The 18,215-nt window shown below is 56.6% G+C and overlaps 1 protein-coding gene across 1 annotated transcript; it reads right to left on the bottom strand.

The window, feature by feature from the left end:
* Nucleotides 1-10,497: 10,497 nt before the first annotated feature.
* On the bottom strand, nucleotides 10,498-17,734 carry LOC100356855 (interleukin-9 receptor). Its single transcript, XM_051842138.3, is given in 10 exon segments — nucleotides 10,498-10,880; nucleotides 10,882-11,265; nucleotides 13,666-13,750; nucleotides 14,374-14,479; nucleotides 14,887-15,085; nucleotides 15,444-15,589; nucleotides 15,985-16,163; nucleotides 16,241-16,439; nucleotides 16,614-16,725; nucleotides 17,598-17,734. Coding segments are annotated over 9 exon segments (1,614 nt in total). The 5' UTR covers nucleotides 16,693-16,725; nucleotides 17,598-17,734; the 3' UTR covers nucleotides 10,498-10,643.
* Between the last annotated feature and the right edge of the window lie 481 nt (nucleotides 17,735-18,215).

The raw sequence follows: 18,215 nt of genomic DNA, 5'->3' as shown, positions 1-18,215 counted from the left end.
GCCCAAGTGCTTGGGCCCTGCACCCCATGGGAGACCAGGAGAAGCACCTGGCTCCTGCCATCAGATCAGCGCGGTGTGCTGGCCACAGCGCGCCGGCCGCAGCGGCCATTGGAGGGTGAACCAACGGCAAAGGAAGACCTTTCTCTCTGTCTCTCTCACTGTCCCAAAAAAAAAAAAAAAAAAAAAAGAGTAGGATTAATGATTTATTTTAAAATGGAAAAAATTAAACATCAAATGACAGAAACCTACAGCATTAAACTGGAAATCTAGAGAAATACGCAATTTACCAGTAAAAACACACAGAAGCAAAATGCACTCTTACAACAGAAAGCGGGGCCATGTGCCTCGGAGGGTCAAGCCGCCCACTGCGGTCCATGCGGGTGCTGGCTCGGCCGGTGGCTCCACGTCCAGCCCACATCCCTGCTAACGCCCTGGGAAATGGCAGAGGACGGCCCACGTGCTGGTCCCCGCGCCCACGCGGGAGACCTGCGAGAGGTCCCGGATCCGGGCTGCAGCCTGGCACGGCCCTGGCCACTGTGGCCATCTGGGAAGCGAACCAGTGATGGAAGACCTCTCTCACGCTTTCAAAATCTGAAAAAAGAAAGAAGACGACGACGAACTGGCATGGAAACGCCCGGAGCCGCCGCGGGCAGACCGGGCGCGGGGACTCCCGGCGGGCGCGTGGCCTCCACAGACTGAACTTCGCTTTTCTAAAGTCACAGAAAACAGCAGGCGGCGGCTCTCCGCCGGGGACTTCCCGGCACGACCCCGAGGGCGGACACGGGGAGGCCGGTCACTGCGGGCTGACCGGACACGGCCGGCCGGCACCAGCGGGAGCCGCTCGGCCGCGCGGCGACCCTCACAGGCATAAACAAGTCTCACGTATCGACTTTTCCTCGAGGCTTTGCACCCCTGAGGATCTGTTTGTTTAAAAGAAAGGGCGACAGAGAGAGAGAGAGAGAGAGAGAGAGAGAGAGAGATCGTCCATCCGCTGCTTCACTCCCCAGATGCCCCCAGATGCCCTCAAAGCCAGGGCCCGGGAGCCGCATCCGGGTCTCCCAGGCCGGGGCCAGGGCCCGGGAGCTACATCCGGGGTTCCCCGGGTCGAAGCCAGAGTCCAGGAACCGCATCCAGGTCTCCCACGCCAGGGCCAGGGCCCGGGAGCCGCATCCGGGGCTCCCCAGGCCGGGGCCAGGGCCCAGGGGCCGCATCCGGGGCTCCCCAGGCCGGGGCCAGGGCCCGGGAGCTACATCCGGGTCTCCCAGGCCGGGGCCAGGGCCCGGGAGCTACATCCGGGTCTCCCAGGCCGGGGCCAGGGCCCGGGAGCTACATCCGGGTCTCCCAGGCCGAGGCCAGGGCCCGGGAGCTACATCCGGGGTTCCCCAGGTCGAAGCCAGAGTCCAGGAACCGCATCCGGGTCTCCCAGGTCGAGGCCAGGGCCCGGAGAGGCATCCGGGTCTCCCAGGCCGGGGTCAGGGGCCGGGAGCCGCATCCGGGTCTCCCCGGGGCAGGGGCAGCACTGGGCCTGCGCCGGCGCTCAGCAGGGGCGGCAGGGGAGCGTCGCGGCGCCTCGGCCCCTCAGACACCACTCGTCAGGGTTGGGATGGGCACGATTCTGCCTGTGAGGAGACCCCAGGCCCCGGGCCGGCGCCCCAAGGACAGCACAGACCCGCTGCCGCCTCACCTTTTCCTCAGGCCGCGGCGGAGTCTCCCGGCCACGAGGAGGAGACGCGGCCCCTCAGCGTCCCCAACCAAGCACAGCCGCGCCCCGCACGCCCCCTGCCGGCCACAGCGCCGCACAGCACGCCGGGCGCTGCACGGTCGCGGGGAAGTGCGCCCCCTCCCGGCGAGCCCGGACATTCACACTGGAACGGACCCCCCATCGCGAGCCCTGACAGGGATGCCGGGGGCCATGGCTGCAGCGTTTGCCGCGCGGGGTCCCCAAAGCCGTGCGCAGGTGCGCAGAGGGGGCGCCTCCTGAGGGCATCGGGGAGGCTCACGGCGGTCGCGAGGCAGAGACCCTCGCTGGTGCCCTGGCCCCCTGGCCCGGCTGCCTCAGACGCTGCGGAGCCCCCAGACGTCACCCCGTACCTCGGGCCTCCGGGCCTCCAGAAGTGTGAAAACCAAGTTTCTCTTCTTTATGAATTACCAGCCGCAGGTATTCAGTCACAGCAACAGATCACAGACCGAAACAGAGGGGGGTGACAAGAAGCAAAGCAGGTAACCAACAGACCGAAACAGAGGGAGGTGACAAGAAGCAAAGCAGGTAACCAACAGACCGAAACAGAGAGGGGTGACAAGAAGCAAAGCAGGTAACCAACAGACCGAAACAGAGGGGGGTGACAAGAAGCAAAGCAGGTAACCAACAGACCGAAACAGAGGGGGGTGACAAGAAGCAAAGCAGGTAACCAACACAAAAGTCGGTGATTTCCTGTGTACCAGAGGAACGGCTGGAATCTGAAATAAACAGCAGCGCTTACACTAGCACCCGAACACTGGGGTCCTTAAGAATAAACCTCACACAGTCTATACAAGCGTGCACTCAGAAACCTTTGAACATAGTGGAGAGACATTGGAACACACTGTAATGGGGCATTTCTTTGTCCGGGAGCAGTGTACTCATTGTTATTAGATGACAATTCTTTCCAATTTGTTCTGTGGAATCCCAACCAACTTCCCAGAAAAGGCACTGACGAGCTTTCTAAATCTAGAATAGACGACATAAGACTTACAATTACAAAGTTAAAGAACTGACGTATGAAGCCATTGTCTGGCATAGCAGCTACGATGCCACTTGGGCACCCCCATCCCATATCAGAGTGCCTAGGATCTGAACCCCAGCTCCGCTCCTGATTCCAGCTTCCTGCTAACACACACCTGGGGAATCCGCAGGTAATGGCTTAAGTCCTTGGGTCCCTGTCCCTCACATGAGAGACCTGGATTGGGTTCTGCTGCCTCCTGGCTTCAGCCTGGCCCTGGCCCAGTCCTGACTGTTGTGGGCATTTGGGGAAGGAACCAGTAGATGAGATCTCTCTTGATCTGTGTGTGTGTGTGTGCGTGCGTGTGTGCGCCTTTCAAAAAAATAAGTAAATTTTTAGAAAAAGACACCTTACATACCACAAACAGAAACTCAACACACAACTGTATACAGAAGCTGTCTTCATAACGATCAAATGCTGAGGGATCAGGATGACCTTCAATAGCAGAATGAGAGACAAACTGGAGTGCATCCGTCAGTGTCACACTGTCCAGCAGGAGAAACGGATGTCCACAGACACTGGTGAATCTTACATGCATGTGACTGAGTGACATCAGCCAGTACAGGCTGGCACTGTGGCACAGTGGGCTAAGCTGCCGCCTGCAACACAACATACCATATTAGAACTTCAAGACGTGGCTGCTCCACTTCTGATCCAACTCCCTGATTCTGTGCCTGGGAAAGCAGAGGAAGATGGCCCAAGTGCTTGGGCCTCTGCCACCCACATAAGAGCCCCAGATGGAGCTCCTAGCTCCTGGCTTTAGCTTGGACCAGCTCTGGCTGTTACAGCCATTTGGTGAGTGAACCAGCTGATGGATGATCTCTCTCGCTCTCTCTCACTCTGCCTTTCAATAAATAAGTATATCTTAAAAAAAGAAAGGAAGGAAGGAAGGAAGGAAGGAAGGAAGGAAGGAAGGAAGGAAGGAAGGAAGGAAGGTCTGAAGAAGCTGCACTCTGTACAGTCCCATATAAATGACATCATGGAAAAGGAAAGATTACAGAGACAGTAAACAGACCTGGCACAGACAGTAGTTTGGAGGGGTGGGGACTGAGTTCTATAAGGAAATAGGGCAGTGGGGGAGTGGAGGGACCACAAGTGGGTCAGGTGGGAGAGGACTCCCTCTGGGTAAGATCATGTGGGTATGTGAGGCAAAGCTGGGCTGTGTGGCCCCAGTGTGAACAGGATGGCCATTTCTCACTTCAGAAGAGAAGGGTCTTCTTCCTCACATATGGGACTATTTCAGGATCAGATCTGAGAAAGACCTTGGGGGGAGGGGGGAGTAAAATAAACATAACATTTTACCATTTTTATTATTTTATTTTAGTAGAACTTTTTTTTTTTTTGACAGGCAGAGTTAGAGAGAGAGAGACAGAAAGGTCTTCCTTTTCCATTGGTTCACCCCCCAAAATGGCCGCTACGGCCAGTGCTGCACCGATCCAAAGCCAGGAGCCATGTGCTTCCTCCTGGCCTCCCATGCAGGTGCAGGGCCCAAGCACTTGGGCCATCCTCCACTGCCTTCCCGGGCCACAGCAGAGAGCTGGATTGGAAGAGGAGCAACCAGGACAGAATCCGGCACCCCAACCAGGATTAGAATCCAAGGTGCCGGCCCCACAGGTGGAGGATTAGCCAAGTGAGCTGTGGCGCCAGCCATTTTAATTTTTTTAATTTATTCTATTTTATCTGAAAAGCAGAGTTACAGAGAGAGAGGAAGACAAAGAGAGAGTTTTTCCATCTGCTGATTCACTCCCCAAATGGCCACAATGGCCAGAGCTGGGTGCGACTGAAACCAGGAGCCTGGAACTTCTTCTGGGTCTCCCACAGGGGTGGTAGGAGCCCAAGCAGTTGGGCCATTTCTTCTGCTTCCCCAGGTGCTTCAGCAAAGAAATGGATCAGAAGTGGAACAGCCAAGACTCAAACCGGTGCCCATATGGGATGCCAGCATCACAGGCTGCGGCTTTACCTGCTATGCCACAATGTCAGTCACTATTTTATTCTCTTAATTGGGATAAAATGGACAAAATATAAGCTGCACCATTCTAACTCTCTTTATGTGTACAGTTCAGTGGCAGTAGGTACACTTACATGGTTGTGGGACCCATCACCATTACATTATCTTTTCTCATTCTCACAGGCAAATCCCATGAATTGATTTCCCACATACTCACCAACACTGGATTGCACTTTTCTAAACAGTCACAAGCTTTTGTAAATTTTCAGATATAAGGACTTACTAATATATCCACTGATTGATATTTCATATTAGTAATGCAAAAATACAGGTTTATATAACCTAGGTTCAAATCTCAGAAGCTTTTTATTTTTATACCATATTTAAAAGGATACACTAATAAAACCAATTGCCTTTCTCAAAGCAGGGCAGATCTGTGAGTAAAGTTGGAGGTCACATGTTTTGAAACTTTCAAGAACATGCCAGTTCTAAATTATTCCTTCATCAGACACCACATGATGACCTGGTGCTTCCACAGCCCACAAGCTGTTAACAAGACTGTGTTTATACCCCCAGGCTTACCAGACAATCAGACACAGTATAGGCAGTGAGGCCGGGAAAGACAGACAATTTAAAGACATTGCTTGGCCAGCGCCATGGCTCACTAGGCTAATCCTCTGCCTTGCGGCGCCAGCACACCGGGTTCTAGTCCTGGTCAGGGCGCCGGATTCTGTCCCGGTTGCCCCTCTTCCAGGCCAGCTCTCTGCTGTGGCCAGGGAGTGCAGTGGAGGATGGCCCAAGTGCTTGGGCCTTGCACCCCATGGGAGACCAGGAGAAATACCTGGCTCCTGCCATCGGATCAGCGTGGTGCACCAGCCGCAGCACGCCGGCCGCGGCGGCCATTGGAGGGTGAACCAACGGCAAAGGAAGACCTTTCTCTCTGTCTCTCTCTCTCACTGTCCACTCTGCCTGTCAAAAAAAATAAAAATAAAAAAGACATTGCTTAACTGTGCAAATCCACAGTTAGGAAGAGAGAAGAGCTTTTATGTCTTCAGTCCACTCCTAAATTAGGCATGGGTAGACTCTATCAGATCTCCACAGAGATCAAGCTTAATTAATTTTATACAACATTGAAATGGACAAGTATCTGTAACAAAATTGTTGGAGAGAATAGGTACTCTTAGATACAAGATTGCAAAGTTTCCAGAGATTTCAAATGAAGGCCAGTATACGTTACAAAAATACAACATTTTTGGTCTTCTAGTCTGTCTGCATGGTAGTGACTCTGCTCTTCCTGGCTGGTTAGCTCTTCTGTGACTGACCCATGAAGCATCAAGTGAACAGGGCAGCAAGGGCTTGTGAGTGGGACACAAGTGGCCCAAACCCTGCGCAGGCCCACAAATCACTAGGTGAGCATGTGCTCCTGGCCCACTGTCAGGGAAACAGGGCGAGCATCTGGACTCGCCGATCCTGCCTTCTTCTCAGTTCCCACTTTCATGATGCTTGCCATTCTAGTGTGAATGACTTGGTTCTCACTGTGCTTGGATTTTCAATTATCTAAGGACTGAACAGTGTTGAGCAGCTTTTCACGTATTTAGCAGCACTAGATTTTGAAAGGATTTTTTTTTTTTTTGGAGTGACACCCAAAGCACCAGAAACAAAAGGAAAAGTAAATATATTGGAGTTCACAAAAATTACAAACTCTGGGGCCTGCATTGTGTAACAGCAGGTAAAGCTGCTGCCTACAATGCTGGTATCCCATTTGGGAGTGCTTGTTCAAATCCCAGCTGCTCCAAGTCCAACCCAACTTCCTGCTAGCAAGCCTGGGGAGGGAACAGACAGTGGTCCAGACGCTCGGGCTACTGCCACCCAAGTGGGAGACCTGAGCAGAGTTCCGACTCCTGGTTCTGGCCTGGCCCAGACCTGGCTGCTGCAGCCATGTATGAATAGAAAATTCTCTCTCGCGCTTGCTCGCGCTCTCTCCCTGTCTCTTGCTCACTCTTTTTGTTTTCTGTTTTTCAAATAAATCTTTTATGAATTTCATATAAATTCATATTCGCTCTCTTTCAGCCCTCTCTTTCAAATAAATAAATCTTTTATAAGTTTTATATAAAAATGTTTTGTGGGACAAGGATCATGCATAGTGGGTGAAGCCACCATTTGGGACACCTTACAGCCTATGTCAGAGAGCCTGGTCCAGGTTCCAGCTACTTTGCACTTCCAATCCAGCTTCCTGATAATGTGCTTTGGAGGCAGCAGATCTTGGCCAAAGTTGTAGGGTCCTGGCTTTGGCCTGGCCCAGCCCCAACCTGTAGCAGCCATCTGGGGAGTGAATCAGCAGATGGAAGATCTCTCTTCCTCTCTCTCTTCCTCTCTCTCTCTTTCTTCCTCCCTCCACCCTTCTCTTGCTGTCTTTCAATAAATAAATATTTACTTAAAAAAATACTTTTGGGGCCGGCGCCGCTGCTCACTAGGCTAATCCTCTGCCTTGCGGTTCTAGTCCCGGTCAGGGCGCCAGATTCTGTCCCGGTTGCTCCTCTTCCAGGCCAGCTCTCTGCTGTGGCCAGGGAGTGCAGTGGAGGATGGCCCAAGTGCTTGGGCCTTACACCCCATGGGAGACCAGGAGAAGCACCTGGCTCCTGGCTTCGGATCAGCGAGATGCGCTGGCCGCAGCGGCCATTGGAGGGTGAACCAACGGCAAAAGGAAGACCTTTCTCTCTGTCTCTCTCTCTCTCACTGTCCACTCTGCCTGTCAAAAAAAAAAAATTTAAAAAAAATAGAAAACCAACAGAATGGAAGAAAATGTTTGCAAATCAAGTATTTCATAAAGGGCTAGTACTAGAATGTATTTTTTAAAACACTTAGAACCCAACAATAAAAAGACAATGCCATTTAAAATGGGGCAGAGGACTTACAGACTGTTCTCCATAAAAGATGCACAGAGACACTCAAGATCATCAGCTCTTAGGAAAAGGTGACCACAGCAAGGGGACACACCTTCGGCCTGGATGTTACGATGCCACATGGGACACCCGTAACCCCTGTGGGGTGGTCTGGCTTCGAGTCTCAGCTCTGCTCCTAGTTCCACCTTCACACTAATGCACATCCTGGGATGGAACACCACTAATGGAAATGTAAGGTGGTGCAGTCACTGTGGACGACAGTTTGGGAGCTGTATGAAAAGCTAAACAGAATTGCCACAATCTCACTCTGAAACAGACAAAGGAACTGAAAACCAGCAGAAACTTGTACACAAATGTCCACATCAGCATAATTCTCAGTAACAGAAAGGTGGAAAGAACACAATGGCCCTCAGCAGACACATGGACAAATGAGTCGTGGTGAATGCGTCCCCTGGAATAACATCCACGCAATGGAAAAATCAGGACTGAGGTGCTGACACACGATGGAGGGTGCAGGAGACACGAGAGACAAGGTGGCCACAAGAGTCATGCACCGCCCAACTCCAATCACACAAAGCACCAAGAAACCCAGAGACAGAAAGCTGACTGGGGGGGGGGGGGGTCAGAGGGAGGGGAGAATGAGGAGTGACTGCTTAATGGTAGGGGTCTCTTTTGGGTGATGAAAATGCGTTTGAACTAAGCAGATGGCTGCACAACATTGTGCAGTGTACTAAAATATCACTGAGCTAAAAAAAATTTATATTATATGAATTTTACCTAAAAACAAAACAGAACAAAACCTGTAGTCCCCAGGGTTCACTCACCAGGGTAAGTCCTCCTCCCACAGTGTTCCCTCAGCCTGGCATTCGCGTTTAATATTTATTCACTTATTTATTTGAAAGGCAGGGGCCCCAGGACTTGGGTCATCCCCTACTGCTTTCCCAGGCACATCAGCAGGGAGCTGGATTGGAAGTGGAGCATCCAGGACCCAAACCAGCACTCTTATGGGATGTTGGTGTCACAGGTGGCAGCTTAACCCACTGAGCCACAATGCCAGCCCCCAGTGGCCACTTCGTATTTAAGATCAAGGTCAGCATCGCTCTGAGGACCTCACAGATGCCCAGTGACCAATGAGGCCTCCTTGCAGTTTACAGGGTCTTCTACCCTAGCCCTGCTGTAACCCAGACACTGGCACAGGGTTTCCAAGGGTTGTCCCATCCAGGTGAGGGGAACTCAGCACTTCTGAGCACCCCATACCCAGGTGTCTTGCTCAAGTGAACTCAGAGCTGCTCTGCCAGGGGTGGCTTAGCCACATGTACAGACAGGAAGGTGACGGTGCACATTCAGGCTCCAGCCCAGAGCCACATACCCAGGTGCTCAGGGGAAATGAACGTATGTTCAGGCCTCACAGGAGAGCTGTCCCGGCTGTGCAGGTGGCCCAGGTCCCATGTGAAGCTGCACAGACGGTTACAAATACACCAGCCAGGGGCTGCCCAAAGGCCGGCCCCAGGAAGTGGGTTCACGCTGGTATTTTTATACTTGGCTAGAGCTGAGGATGCCTCCACCTCACTTCCGCCCACAGCCCTCCCACTCTCTGGGGCTTCCCTCATCCCCACTGACAGGATCCTGCACCACTGAGACTCACCACAAAACCTCAGGGGCTTTGCAGACATGCAGAGCAGGAGGGAAGCCAACCTGAGCCAGATGGGGCTCTGGCCTCTGGGGGCCAGGGGCTGAAGGAATCCCCCTCCCAGGCCTCAGGGAATGTGGGAGCACCCAGGAGGCTCATCACCTGAAAAGAGAGCAGCCTCCACTTTTCCCACCTTCAGAACTTCAGAACAGTCTCACCCCAGCCCTCACCAGCAGATGACCCAAGTGCCACCTCCAAGGTCAAGAGTCAGGTTCTCATGAGCTCTGCCTGGGGCAGCCAGGAAGGACCAAAGTCTTGGGGCCATCAAGGAGGTAGTCATGGGCAGAGGCAGGGGTGCTGTTGTGTTGAATGGTGTCCCCACAATTCATAGGCTGAAGTCCTCACCCCCAGTACCTGTGAGGGTGACCTCATCCTCAGATGGAAATAGGGTCTTTGCAGATGACCGAGCTAAGATGAGGTCATCAGGGTCAGCATTAACCTGCGGCTATTGCGTCCTTAGAAAAAGAGGGAACCAGGAAGATGCCTTGTGAAGCTGTGTCAGCCATCACAGCCATGAGACAAGCTGGTGACCAGGACAGTGCTTGCCCGGCGCCTTCAGAGGGAGCCCAGCACTGCCAACAGCTGCCCTCCACACTTCCCTGCTGCACAGCTGTGAGATGACAGCTCTGTGGTCTGAGCCACCCAGTTTGTGGTACTCGGCAATGGTAGCCCTAGGAAAACATCAGGTGCATGCTCCTCCATCGGCCACTCTCCCAGACCACTTCCTGGAGTGGCCACCTCCCAGGCCACCGCTGCTGCCAGGTGGGGACCTGCAGCTCTGACAGCCCAGGAGCACTGGCACAGGGACAGCAGGAGCACCTTTGGGGCGTTGTGCTCCCTGCTTTCTTTGGGAGGCCGTGGGTCAGCCCTGAAAGTTATAGAGTCCGGACTGCCAGTTGCATCCTGTCTCAGCATCGTGAGGGGCCGACTTCCCTGGAGCTGGTCACTGAGCCTCCATCCTGCTGTCGTCAGAGCCCAGGAAATCAGGACCAGCCCCTCCCAGCCTTCAGAGCAGCCACAATGCCCCTTACAGTCTCAGGAAGGCAGAGAGAAGCAGCTCCACCTGTCGGGGCATCTCACTGACCTCAGAGTCCAGGCTGGCCCACCCAGGGTGAGGACAGAACAGGCTGGGGGGGGGGGCACACCCGTCTTACCAGAGAGGCCAGGTGCAAGGCCAGAAGGAGGGAGGGTGGTTGTCAAGATGCTGAGGGGGAGGCCCTCCCCACAGGAGCTGGGCAGAGGGGTGAGGGGCAGCTCCTGCCTCCATCCAGACAGGGCCTCTGACACAGCACAGGTGCCCTCCTCAGGAGACCCAGTGCTGATCAGGGGTCAGCTCCAGAGACCTAAGCCATTTCCATCAACAAAGACAGGATGCAGCTGGCAGTCCGGACTCCATAACTTTCAGGGCTGAGCCACGGCCTCCCGAAGAAAGCAGGGAGCACAATGCCCCAAAGGTGCTCCTGCTGTCCCTGTGCCCTGGTCTTGCCCCTCATTCTGACCAACTGCCACATAGGCGTCCCTTGGCTGGAGATCTGAGCCCTGTGGGTCACAGGAAAGGCCACGGGCCGCAGCTGGAACAGGCTCCGAGCTCTGTGTGTTTCCTGGGAGGGCTGTGGGATAGCAACCTCCATAGAAGCCCAAAACACAGTACTTGCTCCTGTCCTCTAGGTCTGAGGCAGCCAGCCCAGTGGGGGCCATGGGAGCCCAGTCCTCCTGTGGCAGATACACAGGTGGCTGTGCCTTCCACTCCACACACCCTGCTGGCGGCACCTCTGAGCCTGGGGCCCCTGGGAGGCCCATGCCAGTGCCTTCCTTCCTCTGCAGGCCCACAGACTCCCGTGGGTGCATCGGGCTGTATGTGAGCGGAGTGATGGTCTCCCAGTCACTGGACTCTGAGGCTCCTGGTAGCGTGTGGACACCATCCGGGCTCAGCTGCAGGCCTGGTCTGTGGGCTCCTGTCCAGGTCTGGAACAGAGCACAGGAGAAGGAAAGGGCTCTGGGACACATTCAACCGGGAGCAGGGGCCTCCTGCACAGCCGGCCCAGCCTCCCTCCCCCTGCAGGAAGCTCTCCTGACAGCCACACCCAGAGGCCAATCAGGGCCTGTGCTGGAACATTCTGTCTTCCCTATGGGACCCGAGTCCTTTCAAGCCCCTCACTGCTCCCCCAGCTGGGCCTGATGCTCACAGGATCCAGAGGGAGAGTACAAGTAGTGCCTGGTGCTGAGGACAGAGCAAACCCTGCCAGCACATGCAGACCTAGTCATCCCCACCCCAAATCCTGCAGTCAGCAGACACCTGTCAAAGGACTGGGCTAAGGCCAGCAGCCCTGACACTTCTGAGAGGCTACAGAAGGCCCCGCCCCTGAAAGGAGGCTGGTTACTCAGTGGGACCAGGAGCCTCCACCAGACGCTCCTAGTACCCCACCCCTCCTCACTGCACTGCTCCTGGGAAAGCCAGTCCACAGACACTCCCTGTACCCCACCCCTCCTCACTGCACTGCTCCTGGGAAAGCCAGTCCACAGACGCTCCCGGTACCTCACCCCTCCTCACTGCACTGCCCCTGGGAAAGCCAGTCCACAGACGCTCCCAGTACCCCACCCCTCCTCACTGCACTGCTTCTGGGAAAGCCAGTCCACAGAGGCTCCCTGTACCCCACCCCTCCTCACTGCACTGCTCCTGGGAAAGCCAGTCCACAGACGCTCCCGGTACCTCACCCCTCCTCACTGCACTGCTCCTGGGAAAGCCAGTCCACAGACGCTCCCGGTACCCCACCCCTCCTCCCTGCACTGCTCCTGAGAAAGCCAGTCCACAGACGCTCCCGGTACCCCACCCCTCCTCCCTGCACTGCTCCTGGGAAAGCCAGTCCACTGACGCTCCCTGTACCCCACCCCTCCTCACTGCACTGCTCCCACCCCTCCTCACTGCACTGCTCCCACCCCTCCTCACTGCACTGCTCCTGGGAAAGCCAGTCCATAGCAGGCCAGCCCTGAAGGTCTGACTAAGCCCTGGCAATGCCACAGCTCTGTAGAGAAGACCAGGTTCCTGCAGCTGAGTGACACAGGCCAGAGGCCACTCAGAGTCTCGCCCTGCTCAGCCTTGGCTCGCTGCCCTGCACCGTGGACCAATCCTCAGTGCTAAGCTCCACGTTGCCTTTGTCTTGAAGCCTAGGCTTCCCATTAAGAGATACAAGGATTTTCTGGAGACACAGGGGAAGGAGACATCCCTTCCCACACAGGGTGCAGGGAATCCTGGGGAAGAGCAGGGTCAGCGTGGCCCAGATCCTGGGGAAATGTCCAGGCCACTTCCTTTCCTTTGTCCTCAGTGAGGAACCTGAGAAGGCAGAGCAGAGAGTGCCCAGTGGAGCCTTCATCTCAGCCCAAGAGGGGAACAGTGCTTGGTGCACACGGTCTGACGTCTCCCATGTGCACTGCATTGCGATGACTGTGTGTGGCCTGTGGGAGTCCAACAGACCCTGCACAGGGGGAAATGCAGAGTCTACTTGTGGGCCTTGATGCCAGAGAACTACCTGGGGGGAGGCAGAAGGGACCAAGGACCATGCAGTGGCCCGGACAGCAGGAGTCCAGGAGCCAGCCAGAGCCCCAAGGGCAGCACATTCCCAGAGGCCCTTCTCACAGACGCACTTGGAGGATGACGGAGAGGAAGAAAGAAGGGACAAGGGGCCGGCCCTGTGGTGTAGCAGGTAAAGCTGCCATCTGCAGTGCCGGCATCCCATATGGGCGCCAGTTTGAGTCCCAGCTGCTCCACTTTGGGGAGTGAACCAGTGGGTGGAAGACCTCTCTCTCTCTCTCTCCCCCTCTCCCTCTCCGCCTCTCTCCCCCTCTCTCCCCTTCTCTCCCCCTCTCTCTCCCTCTCTCCCCCTCTCTCTCCTTCTCTCCCCCTCTCTCTCCCTCTCTCTCCTTCTCTCCCCCTCTCTCTCCTTCTCTATCCCTCTCTCTCCCTCTCTCTAACTTTGCATTTCAAATCAATAAATAAGCCTTTTAGAAAAAAAGGAGGGGAAGGGGAGGGAGAGGAGGGACGAGACCGTCCCCAGCGTTTGCTCCCTGCAGCAAGGACTTCCCTGGATGGAAAAGCAGAGCAGAGCCGTCATGAAGACAACAATGGGACGGAGACAGGAGAACAAGAAAGAAATCAGCAAGGAAAGAAGAAGCTAATCTTTGCCCAGTTGAGACAGTGTGTGAAATTGAAAGCCACTGTAAATATAAACATGTACACATATATAAAGGCCCGAAGCTCTGAAAAAAGCTCCCAGGCTTGCCCCCACCCTTCCCCTAAGTGTGCATCCTGGGCAGGCCACACCTCTGAGCCACACCTGCACCCACACCTGCAGCGGGGCCCACACATACCTGGAAGTTCCCGTTGTGCACACTGTAGAGGGGCTGGAAGAACACAGCTGGGGTGGGCACGTCCTGGTGGAAGCTTCTCTTTACCCTGAGGCCAGAGGAGGCAGAACCAATGGGGACCCGAGCAGGGGCTGCCTCCAAGGGGAATGCTCCCAAGGCTCTCCTTGGCTCCCAGGCCTGGCCCCACCAAGTGCCCCTTCCCCCACCCCACCCCCATCTGTCCATGGCCTCTTGTGCTCTGTTACACTCAACCCTGGCCAGTCTTCTCCAGGACCCACTCAGGACAGGGGCCCTGTGCCCCCGGTAACTTGACACACATTCAGACTTGATGGCTTACTCAAGGGGACTCCTGTCTCAGTCTCTGGGGCGTCCATTAGGGCTGAAAACAGGGTTCTGTGCACAATAGAACCCAAAACTGCATTTTCCTAGAACGTGTGAACAAATGAGCAAGCCAGCCAGCTCCCCAAAGACAGGGGACTGAGTCACACCTTGGCTGGGCAGGGCCAATCCAACGCCATCTTCAGGCCTTACCACAGAACTGCTTCCCCTCTCTTCTCCAGGGACATGGAACCCCTCACCACTAACCCTGGGTGGAGACTTGAAAACCCTACCTAATCCAGGATCAGCCAGTGAGAGGTGGGAAGGGGCGGCCCTCGATGCCTGACTCACCACCCACACACACGCACACATACACACACACGACCTACTTACCTGGGTGACAGCTTGAACAGAAGGTAGATGAGGCCACTCAGGAGGATAAAGATGGACACAGCAACAAGGGTGCTGTCCAGCTGCCCCCAGGGTGGGATCAGGGAACCTGTGGGCAGAAGGGCTCAGGGCTGTGAGCAGCCTCCTTGCCAGGATATTGTCTCCAAACCCCCACAGCCAGAGTCCCTGTTACTGCACTGGGCCAGCACTGCACTGGGGTGAGTCGCAGCCAGGCCTCCTCTCCTCATCTGCCATTCAGCCGGGGGTGAGCACAGCCCCCACCCAGGTGACTGGGTCATGTCTGGCCTCCAGCAGCCCTGGACCACATGCCCTCTAAACTATGCCGCAAAGCAAAGGCTCTCGGGAAACCCAGGGCATCCGCTCCTCTGTGCATACCTCTGACCTCCAGGCGAGGGGTCAGCGGGGCAGGACTGCCCGAGGGAGGGGGTTTGGCAGGGTGCAGGGGGTGGATAGGCAGAGAGGGAACCTGGACAGACTCTGGAGGGCAGCACCCACCCCATCTCTGGGGAGGGCGGAAGCACACCGGCTGGCTCCACTCGCTCCACTGGCCCTCGTAGCGCTCCTCCTCCGTGTCATCCTCCAGTGTGGCCATCTGCACCCGCAGCCTGGCCTCGTAGGTGGAGCCGGGCTCCAACTCGATGGCTTCAAGGGTGATCCTGGTCACCCCAACAATGCGGTCCTTGTGCTGGGCCCCCTGTGGGTTGGAGGCAGTTAGCAGGTGCTGAGGGTGGTGCTAGGCCCACCAGCCCTTGAGATCAAACACGTGGGCACACACAGACACATTCACACTCACATTCCTTCACACACAGACACAGCCACACTCACTAGTCACACACTCACACAGACCCACAGAAGCGCTCTGTGTGCACACGCATCCAGACGTACACACGAGCACATGCATGTGCGTGCAGACACACCAGTGCACACACACACACCTGGCTCTGATCTCCCTCCTCATCGCTCCACGTTGGCACTCTCCCATGAAGGACAGGAAGCCTACCCCGGGCTGCTGCTCCCAGGACAGAAGGCGCCAGGGGAAGCCAGCCAGTTACCTCCCAGGCTTCTTCCTGCCTCTTGAAAGCCAGCTCGTAGCTGAGAAGTGTGGTCAGTGGCTCCAACGCAAGGCTGACGCTCCAGGTCAGGACACAGGAGCCGGAGCTGATGTTGCTCTGCAGGTCAGAGGGCGGGTCCAGCTTCACTGGAACAGGGGGAGGCCTTGTGATGCAGAACCCATGGCTCAGGGCGTGCCGCGGTCACGCCTCAGCGCGGCCGATGCCCTCTCAAGCCAGAGGCCTCAGAGCAGTCTGCTCCAGGGGAGCCTCAGGGACAACAGCTGCACAGGGCCTCCTGCATCTCGCACCCCTTCCTTCACGACCGTGTGGCACGGTGCAGCCTTCCTGCTATCCCCGAGGGAGGCAGACAAGGCTCCGATCCCAGTCCCTGCCCTGACTGGACGCCCTGCGGTTCATCCCGTGCCAAAACTCCGCCTCTGCACCAACCACACAGCCACGCAGGCGCCCACCCCCAGCTCGCCCCGGCCCTGGGCCAGGCGGGCCTGAGAAGGCCCACGAGGCCTGTGGCCACGCTGCTCACCGTTTCTCCGGGGCAGGTACTGCTGGTCCACCAGGCGGACCTGCTCCTTCCCAGACACACAGTAGTGGAGGGTGATGCTGAAGCTGTCAGACGGCACCAGCACCTCCGTGGGTGGCAGCAGCACGGTGCACGCACTGCCCCGAAACACACACCGGTGCTTGCTGCCCGGCACCTGGTTGCTGAAAGGGCTGATGTCAGCACCAAGGGGCTGCCACGCCCCTCCCCGCCCCGAAGGCGGCCCTGGCCTCCTCCCCACCTGGTGAACAGGAGCCAGGGGCCGCAGCCCTGGTCCAGCTCCGGGGCAGAGCCGCGGCAGTCGATCCTCAGGATGTTGTTGTTGAGGCAGGTGAAAGCTGCAACCCTCGGCCCCGGGGTCAGTGACCGCTGGGAGCCCACGGTGGGGGCGTACGGGCCAAGCCCGGGGGTGGGTGGGGGAGGGTCTGACCGTGCACACCCTAATGAGACAGTCACCACAGACGACGTCAGGGCCCTGGCAAGCAGGCAGGGCAGGCCCAGAGAGGCATCGGGAGGGTCCGTGAGGGGCCCCGGGGTCAGTGGGACTGAGATCCAGGCTGAGCCCTGCTTCCCCACCCCACCCCATGCACACAAACTGGGGCGCCCGCCCTCACCTCCTCCTGCCTCTGAGACAGAGACCTCCCAGCAGGCACAGACACACAGGCAGGTGCAGACGAGAAGCCAGGTGCCCATATCGTCTCGGGGCCTTGCTCACCAGGTTCCAACCTGCAAGGGACTGAGCTAAGGTTCAGGGTGGGGACAGGCCTGGGCTAGCCACCCCTCTCTGGGTAGGGCACTCCCCATGAGGCCTACCCCCTCAGACTGCCCTCTGGAGCACTCTGGGTGAATGGGTCACAACCTGTACCCTCACCACGTTCTGTGAGAGACAGGCACCTGGGCACTGTCGGGGTAGGTGCTTGGCACAGCAGTTAAGACATCATTTGGGGGGCCGGCACCATGGCGTAGCTGGTAAAGCCGCGCCTGCAGTGCTGGCATTCCTTATGGGTGCCGGTTCGAGTCCCGGCTGTTCCACCTCTGATCCAGCTCTCTGCTGTGGCCTGGGAAAGCAGTGGAAGATGGCCTAAGTCCTTGGGCCCCTGCGCCAGCGTGGGAGACCCGGAGGAAGCTCCTGGCTCCTGGTTTCAGATTGGCCCAGCTCTGGCTGTTGCAGCCATTTGGGGGGTGAACCAGCGATGGAAGACCTCTCTCTCTGTCTCTGCCTCTGCCTCTCTGTAACTCTGACTTTCAAATAAATAAACACATCTTTCAAAAAATAAAAAAGCCATCATTTGGGATGTCCACATGTCCTAGCATACTGGCTGGAGTCAAGGCCCAGCCCTGCATCCCACCAGCTTCCTGCTAATGTGCACCGTGAGAGGCAGCAAGCATCCACACAGGAGACCAACCGAGCTACAGGCTCCTGGCTTCGGCCTGGCCCAGCACCAGCTGTTGAGGGCACCTGGAGCGTAAAAAAGCAGATAGGAGTTCTCTCTCTCTCCCCCTACCCTCTCCCCTTCTTCCCACCCTCCCAAATAAAATAGAAAAATAATAAACAAATGAACAATTTCAAACACCAAAGCTCAGAAAGGCCACTGTACCTGACTGCAGTGGGTGAGATGCAGACTGGGGTCTCCTGACAGGTCCTGCACTCAGTGAGCAGCCACCTCCCCACGGCTGCCTGCGAGGCTCCTCTCTGGAGACGGCAGCCTCTACCCGCCCGTCTGCAGGAGGGCCAGGCCTGGGGGAGCCACGGGTGATCGGTCCTGGGATCTCTGGTGTTGCACCCACACACCTTTCCTACTTCAGTTCTCACAAGAGCCATGCGGGGCTCACCGACGGGGAAGCTGAGAAGCAAGCCTCGCCCAGGACACGGTTAACCTCCACCGTCCTCGCCGCCTGAAACAGCCGCATCCCCGAGATCTGCCCCAGGAACACGCTGAGGACACCACTGGGTGTCCGTGTCATGGACGGCACCTCCTAAACTCTCTCCATCACACCCCTGCAAAGCTCTCAGCGCTGAAGTGCCGGCCCTGGCCCTGAGATCCCTGGGGAGCCAGAGGCTGGGCGGGGTCAAAGGTCTGGGTGTCAGGAAGTGCCTGGGTGCAGGGAGCTGCTGCGGCCCTATCACCCCATTTGCAGCTCCAGATGGTACAGCGATATCCCCCAAGCAGGAAGCAGGGCCAGTCTGGTTATACAAGCCTGATGAGTGATAAGCA

This window comes from Oryctolagus cuniculus, chromosome 19, assembly GCF_051225735.1.
Source record: "Oryctolagus cuniculus isolate XC-2025 breed Fujian yellow rabbit chromosome 19, ASM5122573v1, whole genome shotgun sequence".
Taxonomy (NCBI): Eukaryota; Metazoa; Chordata; class Mammalia; order Lagomorpha; family Leporidae; genus Oryctolagus; species Oryctolagus cuniculus.
This window is presented reverse-complemented; position numbering and strand designations above follow the sequence as displayed.